Source organism: Mchenga conophoros, linkage group LG9 (assembly GCF_057382185.1).
Source record: "Mchenga conophoros isolate Kocher_MC1m ecotype Shallow Benthic linkage group LG9, M_conophoros_male_GT1.1, whole genome shotgun sequence".
NCBI lineage: Eukaryota > Metazoa > Chordata > Actinopteri > Cichliformes > Cichlidae > Mchenga > Mchenga conophoros.
In genome coordinates, this window is record NC_140534.1 from 32,774,278 (window position 1) to 32,800,131 (window position 25,854).

At 42.1% G+C, this 25,854-nt stretch overlaps 1 protein-coding gene across 4 annotated transcripts in view; it reads right to left on the minus strand.

Annotated features, from left to right (window-relative positions):
* Positions 1-16,543, minus strand: part of LOC146567673 (uncharacterized) — a 75,776-nt gene extending 59,233 nt beyond the window's left edge. For 3 of the 4 annotated variants that reach the window (XM_085287573.1, XM_085287572.1, XM_085287571.1), the window contains exons 1-15: positions 16,235-16,543; positions 14,345-14,625; positions 11,769-11,840; positions 8,123-8,224; positions 7,834-7,944; positions 7,553-7,663; positions 7,323-7,433; positions 7,000-7,110; positions 5,969-6,082; positions 5,561-5,671; positions 4,072-4,182; positions 3,768-3,878; positions 3,484-3,594; positions 1,857-1,967; positions 1,652-1,762 (exon numbers count right to left, since the gene is read on the minus strand). In XM_085287573.1, coding sequence (XP_085143699.1) covers positions 1,652-1,762; positions 1,857-1,967; positions 3,484-3,594; positions 3,768-3,878; positions 4,072-4,182; positions 5,561-5,671; positions 5,969-6,082; positions 7,000-7,110; positions 7,323-7,433; positions 7,553-7,663; positions 7,834-7,944; positions 8,123-8,224; positions 11,769-11,840; positions 14,345-14,625; positions 16,235-16,259 — 1,704 coding nt within the window. In that variant the 5' untranslated portion in view covers positions 16,260-16,543. Of the gene's footprint in view, positions 1-1,651; positions 1,763-1,856; positions 1,968-3,483; positions 3,595-3,767; positions 3,879-4,023; positions 4,183-5,560; positions 5,672-5,968; positions 6,083-6,999; positions 7,111-7,322; positions 7,434-7,552; positions 7,664-7,833; positions 7,945-8,122; positions 8,225-11,768; positions 11,841-14,344; positions 14,626-16,234 lie in introns of those variants that run through there. The other variant, XM_085287575.1, reaches the window with a different exon arrangement.
* Between the last annotated feature and the right edge of the window lie 9,311 nt (positions 16,544-25,854).

The window sequence follows — 25,854 nt, forward strand, 5'->3', positions numbered from 1 at the left end:
GACTCGAGCATCTGTAAGGCATACGGATTAGCCACACTTCTCTCTGTATTTATTTCTCTTTGTTGTCGTTTGCTTTTTCATCACTTGTGTTAAATGAACGCATATTTGTGCTTTCACAGATCAATAGTGACAGCGAGCCGAGCCTCGGCAGTGCAGACTGTATCTGTAATGCTAATTAAATGCAGCAGTGCAGATAAACCAACTAACGATGAGCTGACACGAGTTTCTGTGCAGGAACTGGAGACCTGATGCTGCTCCTGTTTCAGCCTCTTTACATGCTGTCCTGTTTATTTTACGATTCACTGACTGCTGCTGAGATAAGTCTTTGATAAACCTTTGACCTGTGCCCGCCGTAACATGATCGGCTACGTCGGCCCCTGTGCTTTGATCAGAGCTGATGTTACTGTGAGTATGCCTTTTTAGATGCTTCTTTAACTTTTCCTGCATTAAATCCTATAAGTCAGTTTTTCTCAGTCGTTTTTCAACCTGATGGTTTTTATAAGATTTGCTTTAATTTCCTGCCCAGTCAGGCTCATTGTCATTAATTACAGATGATAATAGCTGTGATTACTGAAGTTAAAAACACACCATGTTTGATTAAAAACCAATTAAACTTCTAGTCTGAGCCCCTGATTTGGTAAAAACACGAGTTTTAGCTTCTTAATTATTACTCAGACTTTATTTCCTTCAGTTTTATTTCTGTGAAATCTCGTTGTGTTCTTCACTTTTGTTCTCATTGTCGGGTGTTTTCTGCAGGAACCTCTGGCGAGCTTCCTGTGACGTCTTCATTTTCTGTGTTTCTAAACGATCGGCTTTCCTCTCTCTGCTGTTATCTCAGCAGCCTCAGCTGCAGAGTTTTCCCTCCATCACTCTCACTCTAGTGCATAGAGTGATGGGCGTCTACACTAAATGCTTTAAAGGTGTGGCCTTATTATTTAAATTATGCTGACATGTGCACTTTTATAAATAAATCTGTATTGAACTGCAATTAACTGAATGCTTCATATTTCTATGATTCACAGTTCAAAATAATACTTTTTTCTCTGATACTGGGCTTTTTGTGGGAGGCCCTCCGGAGCAAACCTCCCTCTGATTGGCTGCCCTTTGTAAACAGAGGGTTTGCACAGCAGGTGGGTGGGGCTTCTGTGCTCACAGCTGACGACACATGGGCCAAAAGATTAAAAAAAGAAAAAAACAGCCTGAAACTGGGTGTTTAGAGCTTTCTGAACGTTGACCTTTGACACACTGACCTCTCTCACCTAACTTGAACCTGTGAGCAGGCTAAGCATGAACATCCACCACTGTGCATGTGACAGAAATTCACATGAAAGCATGAAAAGTCCACGTGAACAAATCAAGCAGTTTCTGAGATTCTGCAGACAAACTGTTTGTTTTGCCACAGAGCAGAGATGTGCAGACAGCCTCCATTTGTCCGTGTGGCACATTCACACTGAGGTTTTTATTCAGAGAGAAGAACTGTCACATCACTGTTTTTGTTTTTAGGTTATTTTTCAGTGTGATGAGACTCAGGTTCATAATCAGAGTTTGTTAAAAAAGAAAAGAAGAAGAAGAAAAGCTCAACCTCCCAAAAACGACATGCTTTATCATAACTGATGGGAGACTGGAGCAGAGGTCATGACATCACATTTACCTCGCTCAGCATGTCGCTCATCTCTCTGGCGAAGCTGGTTTCTGAAGTGGCGGGCAGAGTGGAGTACAGCGAGCTGGACATCTCCTTCTTCCCACCCTCCTTATATTTAATCTGGTTAAATCCACAACAGGAAACACGAATAATCTTCACTCGTTGGATCTATTTTCTCATGTCAGAGCAACACAAACTGAAAGGCTGCTCTCACCTCACTGAGCAGCTCTGCGGCCTCTTTAGCGTGTTGTGTCTCCAGAGTTTCAGGCAGCAGAGAATACAGGCATTCGCTCGCCTTCTTCCTTCCATCTTCTTTATATTTCACCTGCAGACGTCAACAAAAACGAACAAATATCACTTCTCAGTAAACGACGGCCATCACTGTGACACTCCTCAGGATCGATGCGAATCAATCAAAGTGTCTCTGTGAAAAAGGCGACGGAGAAGAAAAAGTGGGATCAAATTAGATGTAGCTTTTTTAATGAAACGAGAATGAGACAGTTACATAGTCACATAACCAAACCCATATGCATCATATTATTAGACAATGCCTCTCTTCTTCGCACCTCCGACAGCACTGATGGATAACTGCAGCTGATCCCGTCAGCACCGTGCGTCCTGCCGTACCACAAAACTTGCGGGAAAAGCTCCAAAGATATAAACGAGTCCACGGCGCTGGCCTCGCCTCTGGTGCCTCTGCTGGATGCATCAGAAAGCACGGGACCCAAAGGATCCAGTGCCAGTGTCCTGTGCCAGACACCACACGACACCCCAGAGATCCCGTCATCACGCTCCGGTGGGTCAGAGCTGCTTGAGCAGCACTAAACACAGAAAGCAATAACTGTCTGGTCCAGATGTCCCGTATTTACAGTCTCCTTTGGGCTTTGACCAACACATTTGATCCAGCATCTGCCTCACACGTGGCCCACAAAGTCCAGCCAAGTCGGAGACTTTGAGCCGACACGTCACTCAGACTAAACCCAGACGTGTCCTCAGTCTGGGACAGGAGCTGTTAGTGAGAGTCCTCTGAATGACTTCAACAAACAAGAGATGACATGAACTATGACTTGAATCATCAGGCCGTCAGTGATCATGTTAATAGAAACTACAGTTCGCACTCTGCTGTTGGAGCGCAAGCTTCAAACGATTGAGGAGTGAAGCAGCTCACTCTCACAATGCAGCGGTATATTTAGCACAAGCCTCTTCATTTTTTAATGAAAATTCGACTTCACGCTGCTGCGCGGCTGATGCTCACTCACTGTTACTGCGACATCTAAAAAACGAGTGGAAAACAGATTCTTTTCAGCTCTAATTCACATTTTTACACATCAGTATCACGTCTAAGTTGCTTTTCCATTTTTCAGCTTTGATTCTCTGTCACTGAGTAAATATTGATTTAACTGAGAAATGAGATTTGAAATGATTTATTCAGTCTGTCAGGGATGTGAAAAGGTTTTTTCCTGCCACAGTTCAAGGAAAGACCCAAAGACTGAGAGCACAAGATGAAAGGATGGTTTTCATATCAAGAAAACAGGAAGTGCTGCACTGAAGTAGCAGGAAAACCAGAGTCGTCCGAATGTAAGGAGCCAGAACCGAACACAGAGGAGCGTGTCACCGAAAGTGCAGCAGCCGTGTCATGTTCTGGTGGACGTGGACGCTCATTTGGAAGTCAAGCTCAAATAGCTGACAGCCTCACTGATTAAAGGCTCCGTTTTTATTATTTTTCTTTCACTTTGAAACACTCCTCGCCCTTATTTTTGCTTCAAATCTTCTTTCTTACCTCAAACATCTTTCTTAGTCATACTTTAACAACAGTAAACATGTCATCGTGTGCCGTGTACCTCACTCTGCAGCTCAGACAGCTGTTTGGCCAGCTGTGTCTCTGTGGTCTCTGGGAGCCGATGGTACAAACTGCTCTGAATCTTCTGCTTCAGACCTTCTTTATATTTCACCTGCAGGAGACAAGACGAGGCTGAGTTCAACATTAAAGCTAACACAGTTTAAAGATGGCTGAAGAACAACAAAATGATCCTTGAAAATCGTATGATGATCATATAAATGTCTTTTTTACTAATAGTCTTACTCAGGTTTAAAGTTTTTTTTAAAAAACCTGGTTGTTGGGTACCTCACTCTGCAGGTCTGACACCTGCTTGGCGTGCTGGGTGTCGATGGTCTCGGGCAGCAGAGAGTACAGGCTGATGTTCATCTCCTTTTTACCGTCTTCTTTATACTTCACCTGTGATCACAGCAAAGTTCATCCACACAGAAAATACTTCTACAAAAATCTGCACGTTTCTCCTGAAATGATCCCAAATGTTACTGAAATAACTCGAACTACAAAATATCATTTAATTAAATAAGTCCAAAAAATCTCCACCTACAGATGTAATTTATTCCAACATTTCTCTGGCTTTGTACAGTTCCTGTACCTCACTGCACAGCTCCGACACCTCCCTGGCGCGAGCCGTCTCCAGCGTTTCCGGGAGCAGAGCGTACAGAGACGAGTTCACGCCCTTCTTCCCCGACTCCTTGTAGCGCCTCTGAAAACAAAGACAAATGTTAATCCAGCGTCAGCTCATAAAAGCCTTCAAACACGAACAAACATGAAATATAAATGTGCAGTAAAAGTCCACGTCTGTGCTCACAGGTACAACCTACAAAACTGTCGGGAAGCTAACTCCAGGTATCTATGTGCAACTTTCAGAGGTCAAAAAAGACAAATACGTGTTTCTGAGTAATTAAAAAGAGAAATCCAAGAGCAACACAGGACTGTTTATTTTTTAGAAAGGTGCAAAATCAGGTGCAGAGGTCCAGCGCTTAACAAATAAATGATCCCCCCTCCTCACAGCTGACCTGAATTAACACTGTTGGTAATTTTTAATGTTTCTGTAATTGTTAATCCATCAGCATTCACAAACAATTTAATTAAAATCATATTTTTTTATGTCAAAATAGAATTATTGTTGTTATCCAGGAAGTAAAGCAAGTTAGTTTAACCTCCTAGGACCTGGCGTCCACATCACATTTTGGGTTATTTAGACCAAAATACTCAATTTTGCTCTACAAGGGCCTGATATCCACTTACGAGAACATTATACTGCTACTGTTCTATCAAAGTTTTAAACGAATATCATCATATGTGGCTCTGATTTTCATAAAAACAAAAATAAGGTAAATTCTTTGTTTTTACATTCATCGGGCCCCAATCAGCCCAAATATCAAAGAGAAATTAAAAATGCTGCCGTGGAAGAGTTCAGGTCTTAAGATGAAGTGACAGTAACTCTGTATTTACTGAACAGTTTGTTTCAGTGGTTGATTGTTATGCTTGATTCATGTGTCTGACACACAGAGGTCCAGTGTGAAGACTCAGATCTGGGTCCAAAATTGAGAATTCAGTTTATTACATGTCTCATAAATAACAATATCATTTTCAGTTTTAAACAACTTTGTGACTGATTCCTAAAATATTTGTGTTTCCTCATTTTAATGACAGGTGGGCTAATAAATTGTTATCTCTGCACCAACTGATTTATGTGAAATGTTCAAATAATCTGCACCAAGAAAAAACAGGAAAACTGAAAGAGGAAAGTGTGCGACAGTGTGGACCTTCCCACTGGTGTTTATTCCACCCATATAGACACAGAATGAGACTTTTCATATTTCAGTAAATGCCTTCTGCTTAATTTAAAGGGTGCATTGAGCAGCGTTACAGGAATAAAACTTTGCCCACAGCTTTAATGCTGGTTTCTGTAAAACCACAGCGGCACCACCTCAGGGGACAAACTGCACTCATAAACATACAATGAGGCACTTTATTTTCCCACAGTGTGCACGTGAAACAACTAATTTTCCCTTTTTATAACTAATCACGCACGAGTTGTGATTATATCTGCACACGTAGCTGTGAGGCTGGCTCACCTCGCTCTGCAGCTCAGCAACTGTTTTAGCAAACTGGGTCTCGGCGGTTTCTGGGAGCTGAGAGTAGAAACTCTGGGAGAGGCTCCTCCTGCCGCCCTCTTTGTACTTACTCTGAGGGGAGACAACACAAAATAATGCATCAGATGTTCATGGTGGACCTGTGGGGATCCTGTGAGTCAGTAATGTAAAAACACAGAACAGAGTCTTGTTGTTTTTAATGTCTTATATGAATCTATCAAAGGAAACTTCTTCTTCTGCTCCTCATTCAACGCTGTGAAAACAAATGGGAACTTTCAGGTCTCGAGAATATTTCTGACATTTTGCTGCCGAGTCCGACAGCACGAGAGCTTGTGGAGAGTTTCAGCCTGTTTGCACACAGTATGTTGTAAAGGTGCGCCTGTGTCGTACCTCGCTGTGCATCTCAGTCATCTCTCTGGCAAACTGGATCTCTGTGGTGTCGGGCAGCTGCGAGTAGAGAGAGGCGGGAGCTCCTCTAACCATCGTCTTAGGGCGATAATTCACCTGGGACAGAGAGCGAGTGATGAGAGGCTGAGCTCAGGGATAAAACAGAGAAGACGACAACAGCAAAAAACAGAACGATTTCAGAAAAAGAGCCATCTGTTCAAACTCTGAGCCTCTGATGCTCGCTCAGTAACGCCCGGGATGGCTGCGAGGCCTTCCTTCTTTCCATCCTTCCTTCCTTCCTCTCTCCTTTCCTTACTGTTCCTTCTTTTGTTGCTCTGCTTTCTTTCCTCGTCTTTCCCATTCTCCTTTCCATCTTCTCCTCGCCGTTTCCTTTCTTATGCCCTTCCTTCCTTCTTTCTTTCTCGTTCATCCTTCCTTCCTCATCTATCTTTTTCTTCCTCTCTTAATTTAGTTCTCTTTATTTTACTTTCTCACTTTCTTTCTTCTTCTCTTCCTTTCTTTCTTCTTTCCTCTCACCTGTTTCCTTCCTGTCTTTATTTCTTTTCCTTTTCTCTCTCTTTTTTCCTTTCTTCATCTCACCCTTCCTCTTTCATCCTTCCTTCCTTCTATCTCTTTCTTCCTCTTTAGTTTCAGTCCTGTCTTTATTATTTTCTTCCACTTCCTTTCTTCTTCTCTCACCTTTCTCTTTTTTTCTCTCTCTTGTCCTTTCCATTCTTCCTTCTTTCCTTCCCTCTATCTTTCCTTCATGTCTCACTGTCAACTTTGGTGTAATTTTGCTTTTTCTTTGCTGTTTCTAAAAATGTATGTTACATATTTTGTTACATTTGCATTCACTCAAATCTGAAAGACCGAAGGTAGAAATGAGTCTCGAGCAGGCGCATTTAATCTTGCACTGACAGATATTTGTAAAAGAGGATCATGGATACAGTTTGTGTGTGTGTGTGTGTGTGTGTGTGTGTGTGTGTGTGTGTGTGTGTGTGTGTGTGTGTGTGTGTGTGTGTGTGTGTGTGTACCTCACTCTGCAGCTGTGACACCTCCAGAGCGTGCTGTATTTCTGGAGTATCAGCGAGCTGGGAGTAGATGGAGATGGAGGCCTTCCTCTTCCCGTCTTCTTTGTACTTTTTCTGAAACAGAACGACATCAGAACCAATCAGAATAGACCAGGAAGTAACAAGACACAAACTAGTAGCTCTTTACAGATTAACTTTAAAGTCAGTGTGGCGGACGTCTTCCGAGCTCTACAGCTGCATGAATCTGCCACAGTCAGCGTGAGCAGCTGTGATACGGGCTCAGCTGAAACATGTTGACACAGAGCTGCTGTACAACAGCCGAGTACCTCGCTCTGGAACTCGTGGACGGTCTTGGCGAGCTGCATCTCGGTGGTTTCGGGAAGCTGAGAGTACAAACTGCTGCTCATCTCCTTCTTTCCCTCCTCCTTGTACTTGTTCTGAGGAGCAGAGAGAGTTTCAGAGGGACGAGTGGTGCTGACATAACACTTCATTCACTCATCTTCATTTATTTTCCATTTTAACATTTAGTCTCAACAATCCATCCGTCGGGTCTGACCTCGCTCAGTATCTCAGACAGCTCTTTGACAAACTGGGTCTCTGTGGTTTCTGGCAGCAGAGAATAAAGGGACGAGGAAATCTTTGTCTTCACGTTTCCTTTGTATTTAATCTGAAAAACAAACACACGCGACTGTCAGTGCTAAAGCCAATGAAACATTTTTAATGGGAAATTTAACGGTCTTGTCTTCAGAGTTTCAGTCATACTTTCTATGAGAACGCTGTAAACGTGGCTCGTGTGGAGAAACTGACTAAAATCTGGCCGTGCTGAAGTTGAACTACCTCGCTCTGCAGCTCTGAAGCCTCTCTGGCGTGTTGCGTCTCGGGAGTCTCCGGCAGGATGGAGTACAGCGAAACAGCCGCCTCCTTCTTCCCCTCCTCCTTATACTTAGACTGAAACAGTCACATTTCAGCACAATGAGCAGACAACTCGATCAATGTTTAAAAGAGAGAGAACGAGTCATCGTAGGGCCAATTTTAGACCGTAAAGATGAGGAAATGTTAGACAAAGACAGCAGATCTGGCCTGGTCCTCACTTAACATTGAAGCACAAGTACGATGTGTGTCAGACCTCAGAGATCACAGCGCTGATGTTCTTGGCGTGGATGAGTTCGGCTCCGGGAACAAACAGACTCTGTCCCTTCATCTTCTCGAAGTCTTCTTTATATCTGACCTGGAGGATGAAACACGAGTGTTAACGTGTTTCTGAGCCGAACTTCTCGTGAACTTGAGCTGCGTCCCCACGAGAACCGTGTGATGTGTTTTTCAGCCGTGCAGACGTTTCATCCCTTCAGGTTGTGAGTTTCAGAATCTCTCTCTGCTGCCTACCTTTTAATTAGCATCAGAGGATTGAAATACATTAACTGCATTATGTAACTTACACTGGGGATCACTGACAGCACAAGCCGACCCCGTTACATGAACTCCAGGTGAAGTATCACTGCTACACCTTCTCCTGATTGGTTCCTGCCTGACTGAGCTCTCCTCTCTTCTGTTTGGTATTAGGTTTTATCGGGTGGGCGGGGCTTGTGTGTCTCCAGAGCTGCGTGGGCTCTCCAGAAAGCTGATTAATTGGTTGTACGTTTGGGGAATTTTGTGGGCTTTCACCATTGTTGTATACATATACGTATAAGTTTCATTATTTAATGGTTAAACAATGAAACTTATATCTACAGTTACTCTGGATGTCTCTGAATTTCTGGATTATTCTCAGTTTTATTCTCTGTTCAACAAAACAAGCTGCTTTTATTAACTTCATGATCCCAGACTGATTAAAACTATGCAAACTCTCTGTATTCTGGTGCTTTGCTAATGAAGTGACCTGCAAATAGTTCACCATATATTTTCACAATGTGCAGTTTGGTGTTTGTCTGAATCTGATTGGATGTTCGGTCCAATAACAGCCTGGCAGATTTTCTGTAGAGACTCTGGAGAAAAATGGAATTAATCCACAGACGACAATCTGTCACAGCCAATCTGTGACAGGAAGTCAGTGTGGGCAAAAAGCGACAGGTGCTTAAAGTACTAAATACAGCTTCGATGGCTTCTAACCAGGAACACGCGAGGCCGACTTCAGACTCAACACAAATAAGCAGAACAACACGTTCTCAACACCTCGACACAAACCAACGCTTGGTCAGACACCTATTCTCACCATATTTTTAATAAAGCGGCTCTCAAACAAGACAAACATAGTTCAGCCTCCAACAATTTTCTTCATTATTTATTATTAAAAATAGAAAAGGATGAAAGTTGAGTTTAAAGGAAATAAAGGTGAGCACAGTGCAGTCAGCAGACTCCTGTTTGTACACTGTTCTTACAAAACTTCCACAGCCGCTGTCCCGAGGGAAGGGGGACCATTAATCCTGTTTCAGTTTATTTACACCTCATTTTATGGTTTTTAAAACTCGTCCTTTTGCTGTTGTTCGATCAGGTTTAGCCATTACTTAGTTAGAGTTGGGGTTACAATACACTCCTACACCATGTTAAGCTTCTCAGACACGTCCTTGGTTACCGAGGTTAACCAAAGCCCCATTGGCTACCTGAGGCTTGCTATAAAAGTGAGCCAGTCTCCATATGGGATGGCTGTGGCTCAGGGGGTACAGCAGGCTATCTACCAACTGGAAGGTTAATGGTTTGAGCCCCGCCTCCTCTAGTTTTGCCCCTGATGTGTTCACTGAAGTACAAAAGTGTGATTGTTAGTTTAAAAGTGTTTAGATGTAGAAGTTGAAGAGTAGAAAAGCATTATTAGTTCTAGTCCATTAGCCATAAACGTCAGTATTAAACTGTAAAGCAGAACATTTTGTGCTTTCTTGGGCACATTTAACCTTTCATAACATCTGCAGAGAAACGTCTTCTATTCTTAGGGCTCAGTGCGAGCGGTTGGACCTAGCAGCGGTAGCTACATCTATATTTTAGAAATGGTCTGATAAATGTAGCTGTCTTCCTTCAAGTTATAGAATCAACCAAAGAAAAAAAATCTGATTTTTTCCACCATCTGTTGTGCAAATTCATTAAGATTCTGCCGAAGGATGGCAAAGTCATTAGTGTGTGTTACACCTCTTAAAAGGATGTTTGAGGGCAGGTTTTCTCCCATGTAGAGAGCGGCTGGAGGAATAAAAGTGAAAATGATTTCATCAGGTGGGTTGAGTTGCTTCCACTGTAGCTGATGACTCATTCTGCTGTTGCTAACAGCCAAGCTGCCAAGTTTGTCTCACACCAGGGAATCAATATCTCGCCCTCCCACATCCAACAGCAACATTCAGCCTCATTCAGCGTTTTACTCCAAAAGGCTGTTTTAGAAGTCAGAAAGCATTTTTTCTCCTTTGAGTATATTTTCTCTGCGTGTTGAATAAAGGGCAGCGCTGCACTTTGGTTACCAATGGCAACGCTCTTCGTGCTGGAAGAGAGGATGACACATTTCTGTCTTACGCCTCGAGAAGTTCACATTTTATTCATGAGTTACAAATCAGGCGACGCAAACAGCAGCAGGTGTTACGCACCACGTCGGACTTCACCGTGATGACATTTCAGCCCGAGAATTTAGCCGAGCTAGCAGCATGACATCAGCAGAGCCAACTGGGACCCCAACGGCTATTCTGCTGGTTTAGCCTGTCAGGCCTCTGCTGTGGGTGGTGCATATACGAGCCGAAGTTTCCACTTTTGCTTTTCTGTGACGGGAACATTTACAATTGCAGAGGCATTTAATCTTAAATCACATGATAATCATTGTCTGCATTTCTAAGCAGTCTGCTTAGAGAGATGGGAACATGATGACAACACTTTGTGTCATTATGTTCCCAACTGTCACATTGACAGCCATGAAACATTTCACAGATATTCACATGATCCTCTCTCAGAACTGAATCAATGATTTCAGAGGGCTGAAAACTGGAACATTCAGGAGCTCCCTCACTGCAGTGAACCTCATTAGTTCTGTTGAAATTAGCAGAATGATGTTGAATTAGATTTGAATATTTTGGCAACTAGTGCATGATTCTTTCTGCAAAAAGCAAAAACAGAGCAATAGCAATGGCCTCCATTTCCCCCGAAGATATTTAAAAAAAACGAATAAACAGGGTTTTTCTTTTTTAAAGATGAGGCTCAGTTGTGCTGTTGGTAATACAAAGAGTTCATGTGGGCAACAAAGTATTTCAAGGAAAGATCCTGTTGATTCGTACACTTCTCAATGTCACTGGACAGGAGCATCGATCGGATCAACGGTGGAACGTCACCTGGTACATTTACTCAAGTACAGTTTTATTGTTCGTGTAATGTATTTGAGCATCTTTATGTTCTGCTGATTTTATTTCTAAAGCAAGTATTTGAAACTTGAAAAAAAACCTGACCCTTGAACTATATTTTAATGCAAACATTGTGCTTTCTATTCCAAAACATTAGTTTGAAAGGTTTACTTACTTCTGATTTGTACATTTTAAAATATAGATCTACTATTGTAATTATGAATTACAGATCAAACCACCAGGCAGTTTATAAGTTCATAAAATCCTCTCCAGCTGCCTAAGAAGGAGAAAATGACGACATTATAGCTGCTGCACGCCGTTAGCGTGTTAGCGCACACGTGTGTTTGTGCATGCTGCTCAAACTAACTTACAGTGCTTACACTAAGTGCAGCATCACAGAGCTGTAGACACAACTGTAGACAATAAGCATGAACGGTGACATTAAAATAATGAGGTGACACTGAATGAACTCACGTCACTGGCGAGCAGGCTGCACCTCCTGTTAAACGCCGGGTCTGGCAGCGGAGGCTTCCCGTCAGACGAGGCCTGAAAAACACGAGACGATATATAAGAATAATTCTGACATTATATAGACAGAAACCAGGAAAAAACATTATTATCCTTGGATGTAGGAAAATTCCAGCATTTACATGAGTGGCCATTAAGCCTTTAAGACCTACCATAGAAAGAAGTCCGCCAGAGCTTATATTATATTTTTACATGCTGTAGTGCCATTTTTGGGAGCATTTCAAGTTGCTATACATCAATACAACTGTTATAGCCCATATTTTAATAATATGTCTGCATTAAGTCCATAGTATCTACATAAATGCAAAAAAGTGCAACAAACTACAAAAAAAAATTGGAAATCGTTTTTGTGGGTTTTTTTTACATACATTTCTACTTAGAGAAATTTAAGAGGTTTATCCCTCAAAACCTTAAATACAAAAAAAGTTGCAAAAAATAGTTTCCAACAACAGGAAATTTATTTTGAGTGTCTTCATAGTTTTATTTTTGACATACACCAATTTTTATATACTGCAGAATAAATGAAAATAAATCCTATAATGCAAATTTGCAAAGAAACCAGCAGGTGCATCAAAATAAACTATTTAAAGCAGTGCAATCTGAGTTCTAAGCATCCCAGAAACTATTCAGAAAAGCATGAAGTCAAACATGACTTATAAAAACACCAGTATAGGCTTTTAAGGCCTATAAGTAAAAAAAACGTCATTTTCCGCGAAAATGATGTCACTTCCGGTTTCGGACAGGTAATGGCGGACATGCGGTAGTTCGCACTGACGTCTATTTCAATGTAGGAAGTGTTACAAACAGCTGATCGGATCGGCAAAGCGTGTTTCTGGAATATTATGTTTTTGTTCCTGCAAGTGCTTTTTATGCAATGTTTGCAAAGCTATATGTGGAAGGAAACCGTGACTGAGGACAAGCTGGAGGCATAAGATGTAAGTACAACTCCTCTGGTTTCATATGCAAAAAAACATTATTGCGCTAGTTTACGTGGTTCTGGTTCTACAGGGGTTTCAAAAATAGTCGGAGCGTGCCCGCCCGGCTTTAAAGGGTTAATGCTAAAACTAACAGGAAAAATGCAGGTTTGATGATTTTATTTTTAGATGAAATCAGTTTTGCATCCATTGTTTGGGAAAGATTTTAAAAGCAGACAAGCCTGAGTGAAGACCATTAAACACAGTATCCAACATTTCATTTGCTTCTCACACACCTACATGATAACATGGAAACGCTTATAAACAACATGTGGTTTCAGGACATTCGGCTGTCATGCCTTTGCTTTATTTCACTTTTTCAGATGTGACTTTATGATGTCACATGGCACGGAAAATGGTCAGAGTCAGACACACGGGTCAGCTGTCCTCATGCAAAACCTCACAGCACAAATGAGAGCAACATTAGGTAGAAGTCTAGTGTCCTTCATGACACCTCTGCATGTTACCAGGCTGCAGACAACATGTTGAGCATAGAGTTTATTCATGCAGGTCAAAGAGTCAAGATCAGCCACAATCATGCCAAATTAGCTGATCTCTACAATTCTAATTGCCAATGTTTTGCTGCAAGCCTCTTTGCAACCCCACCATCCACTCCATGGGTATAAAACAGCAATGGAAGTCCAATGAAAAGAGCAATAAAGTCTTCCTGGCTGAAGTAGAAACTGATGGACTGACTTCACTAACGATCCAGAGCAACAGAAAGCTTTGAGTCAACCAGTGGAAACTTCCCTAATTCATGCACTGTTAATCCTTTGACTTTCTTAACAGGCTGTATTCAGCCCCCCAAAATCCCACTATCCAAGGCTAATAATGGCACATTTTCATTTGTAGTTTCACTAATCCTCTCTAAGCCTTTATAAAAACCTGCAGTGCCAGACAAAGGCCCGCGCCAAGGTCAACTGAAAGACTCCCACTCAGAGCTTAGAGGTGTGGGGGTGTGACTCCTCTTAACAAAATTTGCTGCTCTACAGACTTCATCAAAGAACGGGAAGATTCTCAAAGTGTTTGGTAGTTTGGGAACATGCTGCTGTAGTTAACAGGGAAATCAGTCAAAGAATAACCAAATAAGCACAACTTTTATGGAGATCTCCTGCTGCCTCCAGAAGCTGTTTCTCTCTGCAGAACAATTATGTTTGTTCTAATTAGACTGATGTTAAGACCATTAAGATTTGTAAAGAGATCAGATTTATCATGGAGGCTTTCTAACAATAGAAAATGGTGGGAAACTTTATTTATTTTCTCTCTTTTATGTTTGATGAGATGAGAGCTGCACAAATGTAACTCAGGGAAGCAGAATTTAGCCCTTTTTCCTGAAAAGCCTTGAAACTATTTTAAGATCCTCTTTGGTGTGAGCAGCAGGCTTCGTGTTCTCCCAAACGTTTCTGTGCTGTGATGAATTTCCTTCTGTTTTGAGTATAATTAAAGCACAAATCCAGGTTTGTAAAAGTTTCATCTCCTCATTTTGTGTTTGATGAGTTTGTTGTTTCTGATAGAGTTTATAAATCAGTCAAATTTCGAGGTTCTCACCTCTGACTCCCACGACACCAGCAACCTCTTTGCTTTTGTATCCTCATCTTCATCCTTTTCCTTTCCACCTGCCTCCACCTTTGCATCATCATCTTCCTCCTCCACTTCCTCTGCTGTATTATGACTTTCAGCCTCTTCATGCAGACCTTCAGCAGTTGTATAAGCAACCGTGCCCACAGTGGTCGCTGATGTTACCGTGGACTCCTCTTCATTTTTCTCCACTGTCACCACCTTTTTTGTCTCTGCAGCTGAAGCCTCCTCATTCTCCACCTCGGCCAGCTCTGAGGGAAAAAAGAGTTCATGTTGAACTCCAGAAGAAATAAACTTGAAATTATATTTATTTGTAAACACACAACAGGGACAAAAGGTAAAAAATGACAAAAGAAACACAAACATGATACCAAAGGTGGGGAACGACACTAAGTGACACACAAGGCAGACAGAAATAATAAACTCAATTTGTAACTCACACTGAATAAAAACCAAGTATTCAGAAAGTGAAAGTGTAAAACATCAGAGTAAGTCAAACATCTCAACAACTCCATCGTCTTCTTCTTTTGGCTGCTCCCTTTAGGAGCCACCACAGTGATCTGTCCACCACCCTGCACGCCTTCCAACAGTACATCCATCAGTCTCCTCCGTCTGAGCTCCTCCTCTTTCACTCCTGCCTGGAAGCTCCATCCAAACATCCTTCCTCTACACATGTCCAAACAGCTCAGCTTTGTCCTTGGACGTTGTCTCCAAACCGTTCGACCCGAGATGTCCGTCTGACATTTCTACTCGTCTCTGATCTTTTCCATTCTGGTCACTTAACATCTTCAGCTCAGCCTCCTGCCTGTTTATCAATGCTACTGTCTCCAAACCACACATCACCTTGTAAACCTTCCCTTTTACTCATCTCCACCCACTCAGCCCTGCCTGCACTCTGTTCTTCAATGCCTCAGCTCCAGCCTCCCTTTCATTCACACACATATTCTGTCTTGCTTCTACTGACTTTCATTCCCCTTATTTCCAGTGTATACCTCCACTTCTCTCTCATCCACCTGCTCCCTGAGGAACCAAGACTTAAATAATAAGTCCAAAAATAAACCTTGACATCACTAAAATCACCCTCAAAACAACAGGAATCCAAAACTAATAATAATCCAAAAACTTCAAGCACTGCGACGACGATCACAACCAAACTCAAACACAACAGAAAAGCCTGAAACCACGACAACTTCTGTGTAACATAAAACTGTAATAACAGTAATAGTTACCACTGGGACAGAAATAAATAATAACACTAGATATAACTCAGCAGTCAATGTAGCCTGTACCCCACGATTAGAAAGTAAGTAAAGCAAAAGTATTTGATTGGACTTTATTCATCATGAACTGGCTCAAAGTAGATGACAGGCAGAGAGTTCACACAAGATGTTCATTTAAATAAAAGATAATTTAATAAACACAAACTAGCCAAAATACAACCATCACAACTGGTCTGATTCCAGGTGGAGTGGAAGAAAAACACGAGCAGCTGATCTGGGTTTGCTTTTATAGCCAGGAAGACACATCCGAGCTGCGTTGGGTCAGTCTTCCCATGTCAGCTGATAACAGGCGGCCAGCAAAGACGAGCCTCCTGTCACAGTCCTCCATGTTACAGTCGCCCTTGATCTGGTGCTAACAGCTTCCTCAAAGTCATCCTCACCCTGTGATCAAGGTCGTCTTTTGTGCTCACTGGACAACAGGTTGAACTTTGGCTTTTCAGAATAAGATTACAGTCACATTACATTATAAGTCATCTCCTAATTCTGCAGGTTACTGTGTGCTGTTACTTTCATTTTGACACCAAAGATCTCCAACTTTACGTCCTCAGACCTTCACCTCACTCGCTCATTTTTCTCTCACCTTCAACCTGTGGCTGATTTTCCATTCTGTGCTCTTGGCTTCCTCTGCGTATGTCGGTCTTTCAGGTTTTACTCACTGCCTCTTATTAACCTTCTCCGATGTAGTGATCACTCAGTTTTGTCACTTTGTTCCAGCACTTCACTCCTCCACTCCAGGTCCTTTAAACCTTCTTTGCTGTCAAACTTTGAGCTTCTTCGACACTCAGTTTCTGTAATGTCGTGTTCGCCTCTCGTTTCTCTATATATTCAGTAAAACCTGTGAGCGTCTGCACTGCCTCGTCTAGCCTCCTGCGATGGCTGAATGTCTTCTCTGACTCATGTTGATCGAGTGCCTCTTATCATTTTTAGCTTCTACATTTAGCCCGCTACTCAGAATCTTATCACCGCCATGCCCCTCATCCCAGCCACGGTGCCAGCTCTGGTACAGTGTGTGCAGCCCAGAAACAAAGACAGAGGCACCGGAGCTGTGTGACTGTGTGACTGTGGTGTGTGTGTGTTCAGGGATGAAGGTGTCGTATGCTGGAAGGCATTCACCACTTACAAACAGACAAATATTAATCAGGTGCCTTGGTCCCTGCAGTAACTGATAAACTACAAGCACAGCGTTGACATATTCATTTTAAAATTTCTATATATGTTAAAGTTATTATTATTATTACCGTTTATGTTTAATGTTTTTTGAAGAGTGTAAGTCCAAGTTCATTGCTTCATTTAGCTTTGCCTTTGGTGCCCTGAGATAAAGATCCAACAGTGTTGCTGCTGAAAAGATCAAACAACCTCAACATCTCATCTCCAGCTGAGTTTTTTATTTTTCTGCTGAGCAGATGTGCAGCTTTCTGTCTGCAAACCAAAAGTAAACCCACGCAGGGTCAGGAAAGACCAAAAGATCTGAGAGTAGCTACACCACCAGTTTGTAAATCGCTTGATTAATTATGACATTCAAGTCATACATGAAAAAAATCAATATAAATCCACGATAGCAAAAATATCCATCCATCCATTCGCTTCCGCTTATCCTTTTCAGGGGTGCTGGAGCCTATCCCAGCTGTCATAGGGCGAGAGGCGGGGTACACCCTGGACAGGTCGCCAGGCTGTCGCAGGGCCAACACACAGGGACAGACAACCATTCACACCTAGTGGCAATTTGGATTATCCAATTAACCTATCCCCACAAGCTGCATGTCTTTGGACGGTGGTACCCGGAGGGAAGCCGGAGTACCCGGAGGGAACCCACGCAAACACGGGGAGAACATGCAAAGACCCCGGCCTGATGGTGGAATTGAACATATGGTTGAATTGGAAATATAATAATGTTATATATCACTGATTCCCAAAGCGTGGACTGCGGCTAACACCAAACTCTGCTGGAACATTTAAATAAGGCCCGCGTGGCTGCAGAAGTAAACAGCTGGACAACAAGAAGTCATTTCTGATAAATCAACACCAGAAGTGAGAGCCCACGTGTTCCTGCCTCACCTGGTGTTTAATGTCAAACAACTTAATGTCTTTAAATATTCAGATCTGGTGCTTCAATAGACCTTTGACCTGTCAGGGTGTATCCGTCTACACCTGTTAAACAGGCTTTGGCTCACTGCAATGCTAAACTGGAAAGTAATTAAGAAATTAAGCTCATAGATTAATATATCTGGAAACAAAGAAAATTAATTAAAGGTATGAAATTTAAAAAAAAAAGCATATTATTCTTCATTTTCTGCTCTATTTTTGATCAACTCCATCAAGCAGCTGTTCAGAATGAATCAGTGAAAACATAAACAAATAGTTTATTTGTGGTGTTTAGGTGATGTTCAGAGTTGGGAATGGGATCTGAAGGTCACAGGATTAAGTTTGGTGTTGACTGTTATATATTATATTTACATTTGAAGTTTTAATGCTGGAACTATTTTCAAAATAAAACAATCACTTACTCCCTAAAACGTATTACTGAACTATCATCTGATATTATGCACTGATGAATTTAAATACTTTATCTGTTTATGTTTTCTTTTGTACTCACAGTGTACACAGGTGCAGAATTAAAACACCCATTTCCTTTAAATATTCCAGCATCGTTTGGTATGAATGATTTTCCGATATGAAGCCAGAGACTGCAGGTGATCTGGCTCTGGGATGTGTCAGATGGCTGTCCATGTAAACAGGACGTCGACCTTATAAAGACCGACCGCGTAGGCGCCGAGTGACCATCTGCTCCCAGACTGCACAAAGACTAATCACAGCTCAACACAACAGCAAAGGGTTCATTTATCACCATTGACACCGAATCATCCACATATAACAGCAAACTGACTCTGAATTAAGAAAATACGCATATCAAGCAAAAAATAATAAAATGTGGATAAATGATTCTGATCGTGGATAATGCTGTTGTTGTTGATTATATGAAAAAATAAGCTTCAATAATCAACTGAAAGCTCATTTTTCTCGGTTTGGGCACTTTGGAAATGCACATTGTCCTGGTTACACAACAAATCTTACAAACTGTGACATATTAAAAAAAGTTAATTAATTAAAAAGATTTTTCCAGTACCTGTTACATCCCAAACTAGTAAAAACATCTGTGGACTGGAATGTGCACGGCTCAAACCTGGAAGGCTCCACAACCAGCAAAACCCAGCTCAGCCTGTAAACTATATGACAGGCGACTGTAGCCACACACACCACCCACGGCTTGTGCTCTGCTTTCTGAGGCTTTTACAGCGGTGAGCGTAAACTGGCTGCTGCATGTTAGGATTTAAGGACCGTGACTCGACACACTTCCCATTGTGCTTTATTGTTTTAATGACTTTGCACATAAACACTGTTTCCCAGGTTCGGCACAAGCGTCCACCAGCTTTCCAGCTGCCTCTGGTCTCTGACCTCACTATAAACAGGGGGAACCCTCATTACTTAGATCATGTCCACCTGTCCCTCTAACCTTGCTGGCGCTGGCCCTTGAGCTCACCGCACCACCCCTCCCCTGCAGCTGTGCCACACCTCCACCACGATTTTAAAGACAAAAGTGACCAAATTTACACGAGAAGGTGAGGAAATAAGCTTTCTGCTAACATGAGCAAGCCTGGTTTGTCGTGGTCTGGGTGGTTTTCCACAGCATCAGCTCCTCCCCAGTGGGTGGAGTCTTTGTTGTTCCTCACCTGATGGCAATCGTACCAGCAGTATTTATGACCGGCGCACTCAACTGGTCTTCGCCAGATTATCTGCCAACTTTAGTCAGTTCTCGGCCTCACGTCCGTTCCTTGGTGACTAATCGTGTGTATTAACCGTATCTCTGTTTTTCTCGTCAGCCTCTGAAACCCACCTACCAAGCTCTCCTGGATACCAGTTTGCTGCCGCCAGTAATCCCTCTCCTCTGTTTCAGTGCCCTGGCCCGCCACAGTTTCCCCTGCCCAGTACCTGCACCCAGTTATCCCTGCCATCTAGTTATCATCACAGTATTTTTCTCTCGCCTCAGACATCTAGTTTATGTTCATTGATTCTAGTCTGCACTTTCTGTTAGCCTCTGAGCATTGTAAAATAAAATCTCTTTTCGTTACACCTCACCCCTGGCCTCCGGTTTTGAATCTGCACTTGAGTCCATCCCATGTCCACGGGCCACTGCGCCTGACATGTTTAGGAAGCCAAAGACACACATATCTGCTAATTGATGCCACCATTGATTATCTTCCACTTATTAAGAGATTTGCTCTAAGTCATACAATTGATTTCCATGTATAAATGCATTAAAACAGTAAGACAAAGACAGCTGAGAAGGTGAGGTGAGGGTGAAAACACACTGCAGTGCAGTCACATCCCTAATTTTAAACTCATAACAGTCTCCAAATCATTGAGCTGTAACAGAATTCACGCAGCTTACTGTAGTTATGATGTTGGAAAGCATCAATAGAAACCAAAATCTTTTTTGAAGCAGGCAAACAAGTTTATTTCTGCTGCAAAGATTTTAACATTAAATGTCTATGAGGACTCGCTGATGGAGCCAGCCTCTTGTGGCCACTAGAGGACCTGCAGCCTTTGGTACTTCAGCTTCTTTTTCAGCTTTGGAGGTGTCCATTTATTTATTTTGACCAATCACATTAAAAAACTTAGATTTTAAGTTTTTATTGTGATCACTGTGAAGAAAATACAACTGCAAGACTTTACTATCGGATTTCGTTAGAAATCAGGATCAGTTCCACGGACGGATTTGTTCCAAGAACAGCATTTTCCTCCCACAGTTAATTGTAAATGTAAAAAAAAAAAAGAAATATATATAAATACATCAGTTACCATGACAACTGAATAATGTTGGCAAGAAAATGCACTGCTGACTTCTGTTACAGACCAGCATGCTTTCATAACTGGTGATACCATCGTCTTGGGGCACTTTCTCATTAATACTCATAATATTTATCCTTCTACTTGATATTTCTGTGCTCACCAGCACTCACAGAGATCCAAACCCATCAGGGGTCAAACAGTAAATCAGTGGTTCAGTGGCCTGAGAAACAGCTGAGTCCTGGCTGACTTTGGGCCTGCAGCCATCACAGCCTCACCCAGAATCACAGCAAACACGACTCTCTGGGAACGAGCTGCTTTGGTCTCTTCTTGAAGCTGAATTTGGAGTTTTTATAGGTGGTAAAAGAAAGAAAAGAAAGCCTCCTCACTGACCAGCTCTCTCTCTCTCTCTCTTTGTGTCTTTCCTCAGATCTTGTTAATGAATTCTGAAACACAAAGCTTTTCCTGGGAGAGGCCCTGTGATCTCGTCCTGATGTGAACCAGTGCTGCTGCCAGCCACAGCTCAGCAGAAACAACACATTTCTCTTCAGGTTTTCAACAGTTTATTTTTTAATGGAATACTGTACTGCACTACAGATAAACTCAGATCCTGCTGCTGTTACTGACAGTGGAAACTATGCCATACCAGCACTTTGAAGCTGAAGCGCGTCTCATCTGCAGCTTTTTGCAGATGATGTTTTTCCTTCTAATGAGCCTGCACTGTGATGTGTGGATGACATCGCTCTTTCTCAATTAAGCAAACAGAAAACCAGCTGTGTTATTTCCGGATGCTCTGACCTCGACTCGACTGCCAAGAAGTGGTTGTTGTCGAATTCTCTTATCCTTAATGAGAAGAAAACCGAGATTATGATTTTTGGTAGTAATGCCCTTCGTGCCAAACTCCGGGATGCCTTTGGTTTTCTTAGTTGTTCTCTCTCTGATACTGTCAGGAATCTGGGTGTCTTATTTGACAGCTCCTTTTCACTTGACAAACAAGTGTCTGCTGTTGTCAGATCTAGTTTTTACCAGCTTCGTCTTATCTCTAGGGCTAGGCGCTATATCCCGCATAAAGATCTCGAAAAGCTCATCCACGCCTTTGTAACGTCGAGGCTAGACTATTGTAATTCACTTTATTGTGGTCTCCACTCTTCCCTTTTACAGAGATTACAGACAGTTCAGAATGCTGCAGCTCGCATTCTAACTAAAAGTTTGCCCACATTACTCCTGTCCTTGCCGATCTGCACTGGTTGCCTGTCAAATATCGTATTCAATTTAAAATTTTGTTGTTTACTTTTAAAATTACTAACAACACTGCACCCAGCTACCTTAAGGACCTTTTAAACCCTTATGCTCCTGCCAGGGCTTTAAGGTCATCGTCACAGTTACTGCTGGCTCAGCCCAGATCTCGACTTAAGACTAGAGGTGATCGATCGTTTGCTCTTGTCGCACCTGTGCTGTGGAACAATCTCCCGATTGGCATCCGGGCATCTGATTCTATTCATTCTTTTAAATCACAGCTTAAAACATATCTCTTTAAACTTGCCTTCTCCACCTTTTAATTGCTGGTTTGTTTGTTTGTTTGGTTGGTTGCTGTGACCTATTGACCTCTTGTATTAATTCCCTCCTATCTTTCTATTGGTGTTTTTATTATGGTGGTACAGCTTTTATCTTGCTATTACCCATGTGCTGTAGTCATTCTTATTGGTAGCTTTTATCTATGAACATAACTCGTTATTTTTATTTATCCGTTATCAATGTTTGAACCTTTTATTGTTTTATGTAAAGCACTTTGGTATGCCCAAGGCTTTTAAATGTGCTCTATAAATAAAGATTGTTGTTGTTGTTGACTCTTTAAGGATCTGTTGCTTGCAAAGAACCTGCGAGTGATCGCTGACAACACAGTGTTTAAAAAATGACTTTCGTGGACGTTAAAGCACTGATGGAGGGGAAGCTCTCATTCAGCATGCCTTGAATTCATCCCAGCTCTCCCAGTACTATTGTAATGGTCTTCATCCAGGTGCCAGTCTGCTGTCGCTCAGTTTTTTTGAAGCTGCACCGAACTCTGCTGGGACACACAAGCAAGGCCAGATGTCACCCTGGTGGCGTCTGACAGTTTCCAATGATTTCAGACTTTATAGATGTTTCTTTTGTTCCCTCTACACTACAGAGCTGAGCTGATGCACCACAGAGGTGAAACTGCACAGCAGTTTCTCCTAAATGTTGGGATGGACGTCCCCTTTATGAACATTTTTAAATCCTTTAAAAAATATTTTCATTCTTTGGCTTTTAAACCAAACTGAGTTCTGATTTTGACATTTAGAGTTTTTAACACACTTGTAAAATAAACGGACTCATCTTAACACCACTGGACTTGCTTTACAGCACGATGTTGAAGATTAAACTGAGCAATAATCAGGCTTTTTCTATCCTTCTGTATAAATAGCTGCAGATTATTAATATCACCTGTTATGTTGAACATAATAACGGCACGGAGGACAGCAGGGTCGAGGTTAATCTCTGTTCGTTACATCACTTCCACTCTCCCACGTATGTCAGTGCTGTCTCACTACTTTAGTCTAATCATCTTCTTTTACCCAGTCAGCCTCCACTCTGCACTAAATCTCACTTCCTTCATTTCAAATGAAATGCGACCCCCCCCTCCTCCCCGTCTCCGCCTCTCTCAGCGCTCCATCCAAGCCTCCATCTTTAGGGAAAGGGTTAGGAAAGCAAGTCATCAAGTCAAAGCTGATGGTTTCTTACATGTAAAAGTCACTTATTAATTTAACACAGGTCTCAGACTGAATATGAGGTGAAACCTGAAGCCGAGGGGTGGCAGTCGGGGCTGAGACGTGAACCCTGAGTGGAACATGCTGGATGTGGGAGGTGTGACGACCTGTGTGACAAACTTATGGAGCTTCTCTAAAAATGGCCAGGTGGTGATTAGAGGCTGTCAGCTGGTGGCAGGGTGCTGGAGGGGTGTGATGAAGCAGGTGATATGCAGCAGGTCCAACTCACCACTTTTAGATGTGATGATTTCCTGCTAACGCGCTGGTGCCCGATCCCACAGGGGGGAGCTGTATTTAAGCTACAGGGTGGACCAAAGGCAGGGTCATAAAGTTTCAGCTCGTCAGAACTCCAGGAGTGACAGGATCTCCATCAGGGAATGAATGAATTCCAAAACAGACGCTCGCGCCGCCTTCGATGACAATTACTCTTCGTTAGGTGACAGCAGCATCAGAGCGGGTAATAAAAACCGAGGGAAGCTGAGGAAGAATTTCAAACCTCAGCCATACGACAGACACACTTCTAAGAGCAGATTGAAGCCTGACGTGAGGAACATAAAAAGTTCTCATTTTGATCACCGCAGCTACATCGTTAACATCATCTGGATTCCCACAGCATAGCAATGAGACTCAAGGACAGACGACGAACTACGACACCCGTCAGCGTGTCCGAGCGGTTAGCATGAAACATTTTTCCTAATAAAACACGAGCTGCTGATCATATTCAACTCAAACTGCTTCTCTCTGTCTTCGTCCACCTCCTCTTCCTCACACTTATCCCCCTCATCTTTCTTTCGCCAAGTCAACCTCGAAAAGAGCTGAGTAATAAAAGGTCTGCTGTTAAAGGTCACAGCAATTGAGCGAGAGAGCCAATGTGTGCGTCCTAATTAAAGCAGAGCGAGAGAGGAGGGAGAGTTTGTGCTAACGGAGCGGAATAACGCGATCACTCGGTCAGGTAAACAGAGGCGGAGCCCAAGATCGACAGGCTGGAAATGAAGAACCCAGAAGAGACGAGGGAAAAGAAACGGCTAAATATGTCAGCGTACGATTAACTCAGTCCAACATTGTTCAATCTCATTTTTATACGACTGAACTGTTTCCCAAGTTTCTCACGTGTGCTGGATAATGTGAGGGTCACGCTGCTCACACGTGTGTTAGTCCTGTGATCGGCCGAGGGCGGGCATACCTCACCTTTACACTTCCAACACACAAACAAATTAACTATGTTTTTCTTTTCTAATAAAGTCAAATTGTTTATAACCAGTGTTGGACCTAAACCACATGCCAGGATTCATACATGGTTAAACTGGCCTGAGCCCGGGCAGATTCTACATCAGGGAATCTGCGGGGTTTTCCTCTGCACAGTGAGCAGGTTTCCCAACAGACGACACGTCTCAACCATCTACTGTCAGTCAGACAGTTGGAAACAGGTCAGAAAATGACACTGAATATAAATCAATCTGATAAGTTTTTGCACACATGTCAGTTTTTACTGAATGCTGTTTAACCTCTTAACACCTAGCAGGTCACTGGCAGCCTGCAAAGAGTAAAGTTGGGTTTTGTTACATGCAAATGTTTCTATATGTTACATTTCAAATGATTGTTTTGGGTTTTTAGTGAGTTTTTGCATTCACGTGTTTCAAACTGAGCAAATCTGCACAAAACGATGGACCCAAAAGACTCAGACTCCACAGATTCAGTAATTCGGTAATCCCACAACCCCCGATTTCCAGGATAAAACATGGAATAAATACAATGGAGTTCCAATAAATCGACCATACAAACCATCCAAGATCTAATAATATACAAACCAAAATCACAAAGGTCAGCTCTGCAAATAGAAAGTAGAGAGGAATCCCTTTTCCACATTTTCCCAATTCCTAGTTTGCTCCACTTACATGAAACCAAACAAACTCCACACTGACTTTTCCCAGTGATCCACAAAAGCACAAAAAGTTCACTTCACTACCCCACTAACGACAAAACTCAAGAAAATGTCTAGAACAACACAAAGGCAAAGAGTCCACCAGTCTTCGAAGACTATATATAATTTATATGCTAACATATATTTGAGATAAAGAGAGATGTCAAGTCAGAGTACATGTTTTATACTTTATTAAGTATAAACACATGTACTGTTTAAGCTCATATTTGAATGGTTTGAATGGTTTTGAATATTTTGAATCGGTGGAGGAGATGCAGCGTGATAAACTGTAGATGCAGCAGTGCACGATGATCTTTGCTTTTTAGGGGCAGAAGTGCATGATCCTAACTTCATGACCAATTTCTAAAATTTCTCCAAGACTGCTGGTTTTACATGTTTTATAAAAGCAGAAATACAAACGTAAAACAATCAGACTGACGTAAAAAAAGAGACAGAAAACGACTACAGGAAGGAAACAAACAGACCTCAGCATCATCCACTGAGCGTCGTCTGGTCATCAGGACACATCTGTAGAACATCTGTGCGCACAAACACACACTCTCTCTCACACACCACAAAAAGAAAACAATCACAAAAAATAAAGTTCATTAAATGTTGATTTTAAATGATTCAACATCACAACAGTTG